Genomic DNA, 11,502 nt, shown 5'->3' on the forward strand with positions numbered 1-11,502 from the left:
AGCTGGAATAAATTGATAAGCCCCCATCTACTAAGTACATCAGCTTAAAGATTCTTAAATTCTAATCTTTCTTTCACCAAGGCGACTGTTGGCACGATCGGTCTGGAAACGAAAATACAAACAACAACCACCGAATTAATTCTTGCTACAGCACCTCTTAACACGTGATCTTAGGAAAGGAAATGATGGCAAAGTTAATGTGATAAGTACGCTGTAATCTGTGATGTTCAGCCAATACGTCCTCAGATTGAAAATACACACTTGGATGATGGCAGATTGTCTCAGTGTGACTGGTCATTATTGCTAAAAGAGGATTTCACTGCAGCTTTGATTACATTAATCCTTCAAGAGAATTAAATCCTTTCTGACAGGGAGAACATGGGAAATCAGGCTATCTGTGAAACTTTGATTATCTTTAGGAAAAATAAATAAAAAGGCCCCTTATGCTCTGCGGGATCAATAAAAATAGACAGGTATAAGATAGCGAGCATATTTTTTTCCTGAAGTATTTCCTGGCGCACTCATCACTCAGATGCTGAGCAGACAGGATTGCAAAGACGAGCTCTGGATTGAGCTTTCACTGCTGAAAAAGTCTCAACTGCAAGCCTCGCAGCCTCTTTGCCTCCTCTCCTGTGGCCACGTCTTTGGTGTTTCTTTTTTTTTTTCTGTGGGGGTTTTCATTCCCTGCCACCCACCATGTGAATAATGAGCTCCACAGATAGCAGCCAATGAAGCGACCCCCCCGTTAACCAATGAAACTTAACAACCATGTCCAGATCAGGTCCTTCCTGCTGGGACTGACCAGCCTTGCTTCACACTCCTCTACCACCCACACACAGACACTCACACTGCCTCAAACTACATAAAATACAAGGGGGGGGAAAAAGGCAAAATACATGGCTGTCTTTTTACATGATCTCTCAAAATTGAACACTCGGGTCACATATATGACTACGTGAAATGGGAAAGTGAATTAAGTCAGACTGGCTAGGGCTGTTTCGGGAAAAAAACTTACACTCTGCTTACACGTACGCTGGCGGGCAATCCAGACACAGTCTACTTGACAGATTGATTTCTAGCCTGGCTTGCTTTGAGGTGTCGGTGCTGGTAATGTGACTAACACGGGGAAGTGCGATGAATGTCTGGCCTCAACATGACCAAAAGGTGCTTTGAAGTCTGTTTAAGCACCTAACAATCCCAGCCATGCCCAGCTGTAAAACTGCTAACCCTTACCCATTGTATTACATCATTTCAGTGCACCTCAAAATGTCCTAACCACCAAGAAAAGCTTCAAGTGAAAGTGACACTTTTCTGATGAATATGCATTTAGTGCTTCAATTAAGATGAACTGGAACCAGGAAACAATAATAAGGTGAGACTTTGGGATCTATTTTATAGGTTCATTTCACTCTGGAAAAAAAAAAAAAAGAACAAGTGATGAGGAAGTGTGATCGTTTTATTTTGGCGTGAGAAAATGTGTGGGTTGGTAGAAGGGGGGGTTGTGGTTGATAGTGTCTTTGAAAGACACTTTTGAATGTGACATAGTAGCATTCCAGCGATTGTTATTCAGGAAAACCGCTCCAAAGCTTCCAACATGTGAAGACGAAGGCGCGTATAATCCAAAAGAGTAAACACTTCTTATTCTTGCTCTGGAATTTGAAGCTTAGGGTGTGAGTGATAGGAAAGATCACTCAAAGGAGCCACCTGGTACACGCAAGGCATCTATGAAAGACATGCACGACTCATTGGCGTCGAATGGCAGCCAGACAATGCTGCTCTCTAAAGATTTTTCTCCCTGCAAATGCTTGATAAGTAAATATGGGGCTATGATTGGCTCACAGAAAAATGCAGGACTGAGTCAACATCTCCCCGATAAAGGATGGAATTTTTAAAGATGGAATTTAAATATCATCCTAAATGGAGGGAAAAGGGAAAAATAGCCCACTTTCCTCCTGAGGAGTTATTCTGATTGGCGCCTTTCAGTGAATTACTGCAGGCCAACCTATCTAGGCATATAGAGTATGCCCTTTCTTCTCATCCTTCCCTGATAGAAGTTTGAGTAATGAAGCGCACAGCTTTCTTGCAGACATTTAGTTGCCTTAAGTCTATCCTAGCATTTGATGTGGAGCCTGGATCACACCCACAGGGAAGCACACCCTGCAAATATCAGCTACGCTCTGAACATGTAAAGCTTCTTGGCTTCTTCTGCATGCTCTCCCATGCTGTGGGCACACAAAATATATTTTCTTTGCCCCACCAGAAGAAGAAAAAAAAGAGAGAACACCCTGGAGTGTTTTTTTTTCTTTTTTTTAAACTTTTAGGGAATACAGCCAAACTTCTCAAGAGGTGAGCTCTAACAGTAGGGAAACAAAATGACAATAGCTCCTACAACTGCTTGCCGTCTACTTCCCTGGCATTCCCCTGCTGAATAGACTTTGTCTGCTGGCCCACTGTTGTGGCATGATAATGACTCCCCAGCTCTTCAAATGCCACCTCGCTCGGCTCTGAAGAGAGGGCAAGCAGGTTAATTACCATTACAATGGGGGAAACTGAGAGCAGGGCCAACTCTGGACACTGCATACGAGATGACCGGGATGACTTTCTCATCACAAATGGAAACAGGAGGCTTTGATTTCCTAAAACGCAGACAGATGGACAGGGTCACAGCATCTTTGTCTAAACTATTAGGCAGCCCTTCCTTGCATTTCCTTCACAGGCAGGGAGCTCTCAGTGGCTCTTTAACCGTTCTCCAGGGTGGACAAGCCTTCTGCCCTAACGCACTCCCCCCGAAGCTGTTGCCTTTGTCTTCTCTGTTTGACTGTGAGCTGTTCATGAAGTGAAGAGGCTAATCAGCGGCTGTAGAGCTATTGACGGGGAACCACTGTACAGCATGGGCCCATTTGGTGCAATTGTCAGAGTGGCCACAATAGCTCTCTGTTTTGACACGCTAAACACAGGCCCTGAGAGCACACTCGAGCCATTGATGTGGATGTGAAGTGTGGTGATGTTTGCTACCAAAATATTGACTTCTTGGTGCAAATTAAACTTAAGCACCATGCCCTGGCCCGCACCCTGAACGGCTGAAGCCTAGAATTAAATTAATTCGATTTGGAGAGCCCTTGAAACTGAAAGTAGCAGAGCATCACAGCTGTAGAACAGCAACACAAACATATCATTATTTTTAAGGGCTTACATCAAATCCAGCCTCGTGTATTTACAGTCTACAAGTAGGATAAAGAAGTGCTAACTGGCATGTTTGTTACAGCGGGGAGACCAAGAAGTTCATTACAGAGTTTTTTGGGATATTTGCAGAGTTTCAGCAATGTTGGCTGGTTGATTATGAAAACACTATGCTGTCTTAGACTTGCAGCCAGCAAAAGCTTTTTTATTTCTTTTCTTTTTTTTTTTTCAAACATAAAACTCTGAATTACTGAGGGATGGCTGGTGCCAAGAGCTGTTGTTGGCTATCGCAGTGGAAAGGAGAGGAACAAGTTTCACAGCATTATGGTGAAAACAAAGAAGATTCGCCTGCTGGACTGAAGCAAAATGTCACCAAAGTTTTAAAATAAAATAAATGACATATTTTCTTAATCACACATTACATTTTAGAACGAACTTGGATCACACACAAGCTTCAGACTGTACTCACTAATATAACTAATGTAATTTGACTACTTTATTCAAAGAGGATGTGCGACTTTTTGCAGGAAAGGACAGTCAGAGCAGCATTAACCTGGCGTGTTTTCGATGGCAGGAGAAACCTGAGCTCTCGGGAGACCATGCAAACTCCAAACAGAAAGGCCGTGCCCGTGTTGGAACTGGGGGAGCACTATACAATGACATTTCACCCCCAAATTAGTACAGATTTAGTGGTGTTAACAGTGAAGAAGAATGTGCTTTAAGTGCGTGATAAATAGGACAAGTGAAACAACCCGTACAGAACACATGACAAAGCACTGTTGCAATAGCTCGGCTTTATCCAAGACAAATTCAAATTGCTCGAGAAACGATTTGAAATTCAAAAAAGGGAATTTCACTTTGCAAGGCTGTTGATACTAGACACTGATTGGGATTAATAAGTACTCCACATGAAGCCACATTAAGTAAGCACAAATAACCGCCGCCGCTCTGTATTATAATGAGTTTTCAATTAATCACAGTCATTGTAATAATGCGTTTTACACAAATTCTCAGCATGCATTCCTCTTTAACTGCAGACTGATAAAGGCATGCGAGGAAAAGTTATCGAATTTGTCCTCACCAAGCTACCTTGACATATAAGGCGGACATATAAGTGAAGAAAAAGAGAAAAAAAAGAAACATCTGATGCTTCGTGAAAGGAAAACCTGTCGTCTTGCAAATATGCGTGTTGTGTATGCCCTATTTTGATTCAAAGAGGTCTAACATTGCTGGATCTTGGTTTCAATGCCTGCGCGCGGGAAATGAGAGCATTTGACAGATACCAAAAGCATTTCCAAGCATTTCTACTTGGACCTCCGCTAGCACATCCTCCTTAGTTCAGCCCCATCATGTTCTCTGTCCACAGTCTATACAGCGCATCTCTGAGGACCTTGTCAACATCTCCAGGAGAGTCTGATAGAATATGTCAGCACCATCTTTTCAGAGGAGCTGTCAACACAGGCTTTGTATCAACCTTCTTTGGGACAGGGCACAGAACTCAAACAAGCCCTGCGGGAGACATACTTTAATGCATCCGAGTGAAACTCCAAATGACAGCAGAAAGAAAAAAAACAATCACGCTCTGCTTTCATAAATTGACACACCTTTAATCTCTTCAGATCTTCTTTAATTGTATTCCAATTACAAGAGCAAATGGGTATCTATGAAAGCAGGAGCAATCAACTATGGTTTTTATCTCATGACAGTCTATGTCAACAGCTTGTGAATCCCGCAGGCATGACAAAACTAGTCCTGTCGTGACTCGCACACTTTATGTTGTATTATTCTTTGATAACGAGGCATGTATGTAGCATGCGTCTCACTCATGGAAGAAATGAAACGGTATTACCTTGGAGCACTGCTTGTGATTCTGGCACCACACCAAGGATCCATTATTCTGTTGAAAAGAAGGAAAAACATCATCAGTCATCAGACATACTGCTGAAAGAACATTTATAATAACCAATTCATCAAGTCAATGTGCAACTTTGACCCTTTCTTCTCCCTCTCACAATATACGTCCGCGTGGCCAAGGCCTTTTTGATTAACAATAATGTTAACAGCACAGAAATCTGAAAGGCTGACTGCGAGTCAGCTTTGTGTGCTGAGTGCATGCAGCCCAAGCAGGAAAGCAGGGTCACCACACTAAGGTGAGGGCAAACCTCTGGTCAGTTTCAGCAGAGCATGGTGACCCCAGCTTTTCTGTGAATTTGTTTGATCTCTCAACAGACATCTCAGAGGTCACGGAAGGAGGAACTAATGTCAGCACTCCTGCACAGACCGCAGATATAGCCAATTTGCTCTAATTGCGGTCGAAGTGCCACCTTCGGCACTCCGACAAGGTAAACATTTGGTCCTAATAGAGCCGTGTTTTTGTAAAGCTTCGATGTGTGAATGCAGAGGACTATCAAGTGGAGGACTAGTGGAGGTAAATGACTTTTTCAAGCCATTTCCCTTATTCCACAAGGACTGGGAATTATGCTGTTTTTCTCTGCGAACATTATTTTGGTTGGATACCAAGAGGAAGGCTCGAGCTTTAGCATAAATGACCTGGTGATTATGGCGAAAGACAGATCAGCAACAGCTGATTTTCTGCACACTTGCAAAGCAACATTGACATGTCCTCGCCTTATAAACTGACATGACAATGTTTCATACATTTCCACATTCAGCAGATGCAAATGACGTATTCATCTGGATTTACGTTTTTGGTTGGTTCGTAACCGTAACTCCCTTACAGCTCAACTCGAAGAAGCTGTAAAGTTGTGTAGCACACACGGGAACTGCAACATCAGTTGGCTTAATCACCTGTGACATTATAAATAATCATCTGACCATTGATTATTTCCTAGACTTAAGATCAATGACAGATTATCGTGAGAGTATTCTCAGTGGAGACTCTGTTTATAGAGTTACATTTCTGGAATGTGTAGTCACTGACTTAAATCTGGCCTTGAGTTTTGGATGTTCCCTTTGCATCCCTGTGGAAGAAATGAAGCGGTTAGATAAAGCCAAACTTTAGGGGTCTGCAGGCAAAAGGTCTGCTTAAGTTCAATGTCAAGTTCAAAGCATTTTCTCACAATGTAATCCAGAAGAAATTTCCCATGAGACATTGAGAACTTATCATTAAAGGCTTTAATTTGACATCCAGTACCAGTAGGTGCTTTGCTTTTTGTGTCAAGGATAATGGTTGAAAAGGCTTCAAAGGAGGCCATGATTGGACAGTCATGTCTTCAGAGAATCTCTTGAAAAAAAACTATTCAGATAAGGATGAAAAAGTACTAAGGACACTTGGAATAGTTTAATTTTGTTACCATGTGAAGTAAAAAAATGGGAGTTAATTGGCTCAAATTTAGTGTGCACCAGCAGGTTTTCTGAAGACTTTGACGTGGTTTTTAAACATCAATCCCAGCAAACAAACCCCGTCAGTGTCACCACATCAATAAAACTTTGACATTTACACTGGCAGGCAATGCCTCCAGATAATTTATACAGTTTGTCACAACTCAAGGCCATGTCCTAAATCATCAATCCTGTTTTTGACACCTTTCTTTACCCATCCATCAATGGAGACAGAGCCAGATCCACATAGGAGCTAATTTTGCTTTGTGACAGCATCCCCGTAGCAGAGAGGCTCAGCAGGATGTTGCCCCAGCTGTCCAGGCCTGACCCCACCATTTCAGGGACCAACGGGGGAATAATTATAGGTCAGGACTTCATCCCTCTGACTCACCATGACATTCCTCTGCAGTCTGAACATTATGCAGTCCTGAGGACTGTCAAGGACTCAAGTGAATGAATTCTTTCCAGATATTCTCCTGTGTGAGAAGACCAGACAGTGGCGCACAAACGCACGAAGGTGAACCATGCTTTGTTGATGACAGCGGAGTGACTAGATGAGGCATGTAAACAGGGTATTTATCACAAAGATACACTATGGGCATTGTCAGTTGAGAATTAAAGCAGGTGGGCAAGGGCGTGTTGCATTGTCTAGACAAACTGAGACGAACATGTACAAAGGCCTTTTGATCTTTGATAAGTCCAATCCAGCTTTTGAAACTGGAAATCTTTGTCTCCTATGGGCGTCTGATTTGGATTAAAAGCATTGCGGTTCCCACTAATCACATTTTCAAATTGCATTTAATCCAGCTGGTCTACAGGTCCCCGTACTTTTCAAGCCATCTCAACTGGAGACTGGACTTCAAAGGACAGACCACGATCTCTCTCTGTGTCCTTTGACATCTCAGGAGTCGTCAAGCATCACCAAAATAACTTCTCCTTAAGGGAACATACGCAGCAGCAAAATATAGGAGCCTGAGATTTAGGCTTCGACTCGAGTGGGTGTGAGGGCTGTGGTCATTCTGCCCATTAATTATTCACATTATATGAATAATTTGTCAGACACTCTGAAAGTGAGCTAATGCGTTCAGTGTGTGTTCAGTGTTAACATTAAAGGGTGTTTCAGAAAGGTAAAGCAACACTAGTGTAAAGTTGTCTCCACTTAGGAATGAGGCTTATTTGTCAAATGAGGTAGCTCAGGGTGTAGCAGCACTCTGGGCTGAGATTTACAGACATGACTGTCATGGTTTAAAAGCATTTATGGAGAGAGGTGAGGCCAAGCTACATAGACCCCTTATTCATCCGCTGTCTTCACTAATGAAAAACTCCACACATGAGACGAGCACTGGCTGAGGTTTGATTCCACCGCAGGTTATTTAATATCAAAGGCGAAAACAAGGGGACATGGAAAAACCACTCGCCAATGTTTTTTCTTGCCTTCACTTAAAACACAAACCTCTCAGGCAAGATGCTTAGACTTTACTATGCAGCACACAAGCGATGAATGACTGAATTTAAGATGTTAGATTTTTATTGCTCCGAATGTAATAACAAGACCTCATGGACACACCTTGTTTTTGGCTTCACAGGTCCCCACATAAATAATCCACTACAAGGCTGATGCTTTCAGAATACATTATTGCACGGGGCTCCCAGCTCGCTCTTAATATTTTAAAGTGTCCGAGGCTAATATTTATGGTTGGGTGTTCCCCTCTGTCTATTGTACTAGAGTGACAAGTTCCCCAAAAGTGGAGTAAAATGCCGATAAATCTCTATTTGGAAATACTATTGCATCAATAAATCTAGTGATGCTATAAATCTGACAACCCATGGGTTTCCTAACTCAGCAACTCTATGCTTGTTTCCATTTCACACTAATTCAGAACTGGGGCAATTAAAACAAAGTCTCTGATTTGCATTCTGATTCAGCCACATAAAGAAAGGAAAGACGCGTGGGTGTTCATAACATCTGTAATAACATCTAAATTCTCCAAGTATCATTCCAGTCTTAAATTCCAGCTGCAAAATGTGTTAAGAGGAAAATTTGTATCTTGTACCTTAACCAAAATAAGCAGCCCATATAGATTACCAGATATTGAGAAGACACAGTAAAATATTAAGAAACAGGAGGCAAACGTTTGACATGCAGCCAAGGTCTTTCATTTCCATTAAAATGGAAAGGCTTGCATGTCTTGGTTTTCCCCACTGAGTATTAAATGACCCCTGAAGGATGTCCGAGATGAATTAATAGGTCTGTCGTGTCGATCCTTGGAGTGGAGCTCCAAGCTGCCGTTGCTGTAATAAGATCTGGCAGAGGAAGCAGATCCACCTGTGGGTTGTGCTGACTGAGCATGCCCCACTGTTGTGGCAACATTACATTAGAGCTTATCACATTTAGCACAATTGGGCACCAGCATTTAGCAGGAAGGTGACCTCCTTGGAGCAGCACTTGGTAGCCCGATGTATATATCCTCTGCATGCCTATGAGGTGTGATGCTGGCATTTATTGGCAGGGCCAGGAGGGTAGAGGTTGGGGGTGGGGGATGGGGATTGGCAGGGCATGTTTTTGCAGCTGACCAGACCCCCCATCCTCACATAAAAGGACTGTTGAGAAAACAGTGCATAAGACAGTTCGTGCAAATTATCAACAATTGCCGTCTATTCTTAGACCCACAAGCTTGCTCCAGCACCCTTGCTTATCACCAACCACAAAACGGCCCTCTCTTTAGACAAACACCTTCCTCTCATCTTCCCCTCACTGAAGAGCGCCCCAGACTCTGAGGCTCTGCAGTCAATTATACTGACTGTTAGCTGTTCATTAGAGGTGAGACTCCATCAGTTATTTGGCCTCCTGGCTGGTCACTAATTTAATCCCCCCAACTTTGCAACCTAGGGCTGCAACACACTGTATATTCTCTAAATTAATCCCTGACACTATTTGCCAAGTTGCACTTTAAGAAATACAAACTGGGTCTCCTACTTTCCATCCGCGTGGGATTTTTCATTGGAATAAAGACACTTCATCCATCAGCCTTGTTGTCCCTTAATACAATTCCTTTGAATTAACTGCAGAAGGTCTGTGTCCCACGGACCTGCATTACTACACCAAATCAATAAGTGCTTTCAGTGTAAAAGTAATTGGTACCAAAGAAATAAAGCAATGGGCTTTGCTGAGTCATTAGACCTAATTACAAATTTACCTCGCCCCAGAATGTTTCCTGACAATCAGGGATTCATTAATGCACCTTGAGAAAGACATGCCTTGCAAATGCAAATGAAGTGAATATAAAGGCCGTCAGCAGACAGATAGCTGGTGAAAAGGAGCAGAGGGGAGAGGGATCAGTGACCAGCTCTTTTCTCTGGAGTCCTGGGAGAGAACAGTGTGTCCGGTGGAGGGTGAAAAACAACTTCTGACACCACATGCCAAATCATCCAAAGCATACATCTATTTTATATAGGAGCCTCAAACGCTCTCGGGGTCACAGCACGCTTGCTGGTGGGACAATCAATGTCAAAAGTCTCCAAACGCAAGGTAAGAGAAAAGTTACCCACTACATAAAGAAACAGCAGCAAGTACATTTCAAATGAGTGAGAGGTATCTCATTTTCCAGTAATTAGCAAGTAATGAATGGAAGCTGGCTCAACTGAGAGGCATTCATAATGTCTCTGTCTCAAAACACTGAGATGGGTTAATTAGGCTTGATATAGCTTAAAGCCTCCCACTCCACACGTTCACACACATACACACAGACAGCCACACTCTGTATATAGCAACTTTGTAAGGAAGCAAAGCTGTCATAATTAATGTGAAGCTCAATCTCCAAATTTGTGACAGGGTTGTTTGGTGACAGTGATTGTTCCTAACAGAGCACCAAACTAATGAACTACACGGGCTTCATTAGTGACCTGCTCCAGCCTTCTCACAATGGGCTCAGGATAAACAGGTTTGACTTAGGCTGTGTGGAAATCATCGACCGGCACATCTTCCCATTCATGCAGCGGCACGGCATCGCATTCGCTTCTGATTCCCCGCATATTGTCAGGAGTTCCCGTGAACACATGCTCATACCTGGGAGTGCTTGAAAAACGCAGAGATGCGAGTGATGTGCAGACTGAGGCATCTCGAGGCGCATCTTGCTCGATAAATACTGGCAGTGAAGAAAGAGTCGTCCTGCTTCCTCGCAGACACACTCCCCGGGCTCGTTAGCGCCGTAATCCACAAACACAGGGTCACACACACGTTCAGGCTCCTGGAAAACATTGTCCCTGCTGCTCTGCATTTAATCCCCTCCGCGGATCGGACAACACTGCGTGCAGGCTCCGGCGAAGAAACTAAGGAAACTTCAATTATACACTGGGGAGGAGTCAACGGCTCACGAGCCCTGCTATTGGAGGATCCCGCGGTGACTGACAGGCACGAGGAGCGTTAAAACAGGTAGACTGCTGCATAGTCCTTCACTCTGTCCAAAGCAAAGGCTGTTTGTTTTAGGGAGCAGGCCTGCAAAGGAGGAGGAAGGGCTTGAGTAGAAGTCATACTCTGCAATCAAAACTTGGAATGGGCAGAGCAATCAATAAATAAACAACAGACAAGAGATGTTATGGAAACTGTTGTCTATTTAATCAGCATAATCCACCGCCTTCCATCTACCTAAGTATTTTTGTACTGGACATAGCTTTGGATTCCTAGTCTATGACAGATCTATATTCTATCTGTAGTTCTGACCAGTAGTCGAAGTGTACGACAGCTGATCTGATTATATTTTTTGTATAATAAGAACAAATCTACAAGTTTTAAAGCCAAACACAATTAATTAAAGTATTTAAGCGGTTTTAGATCTATCGCTACACTGGATAAGAGACATATTAAAAGGAAAATGATCAAGACTCAAGCTTGAGGCCAGGATATCTTGACTTAATCTCCCAGAATCATTGAATGTTCATTAGACATCCAAGTCTTTAAAGCTCCAGTTTGAAATGCAGGGT

At 42.9% G+C, this 11,502-nt stretch overlaps 1 protein-coding gene across 1 annotated transcript in view; it reads right to left on the reverse strand.

Moving 5' to 3' along the window:
- anos1 (anosmin 1) overlaps positions 1-10,861 on the reverse strand; it is a 41,180-nt gene extending 30,319 nt beyond the window's left edge. Inside the window, exons 1-2 of the mRNA XM_085433848.1 lie at positions 10,589-10,861; positions 5,030-5,077 (exon numbers count right to left, since the gene is read on the reverse strand). Coding sequence (XP_085289974.1) covers positions 5,030-5,077; positions 10,589-10,780 — 240 coding nt within the window. The 5' untranslated portion in view covers positions 10,781-10,861. The remainder of the gene's footprint in view (positions 1-5,029; positions 5,078-10,588) is intronic.
- Positions 10,862-11,502: the final 641 nt, after the last annotated feature.

This window comes from Copadichromis virginalis, linkage group LG16, assembly GCF_057382275.1.
Source record: "Copadichromis virginalis isolate Kocher_CV1m ecotype Utaka linkage group LG16, C_Virginalis_male_GT1.1, whole genome shotgun sequence".
NCBI classification, from domain to species: domain Eukaryota; kingdom Metazoa; phylum Chordata; class Actinopteri; order Cichliformes; family Cichlidae; genus Copadichromis; species Copadichromis virginalis.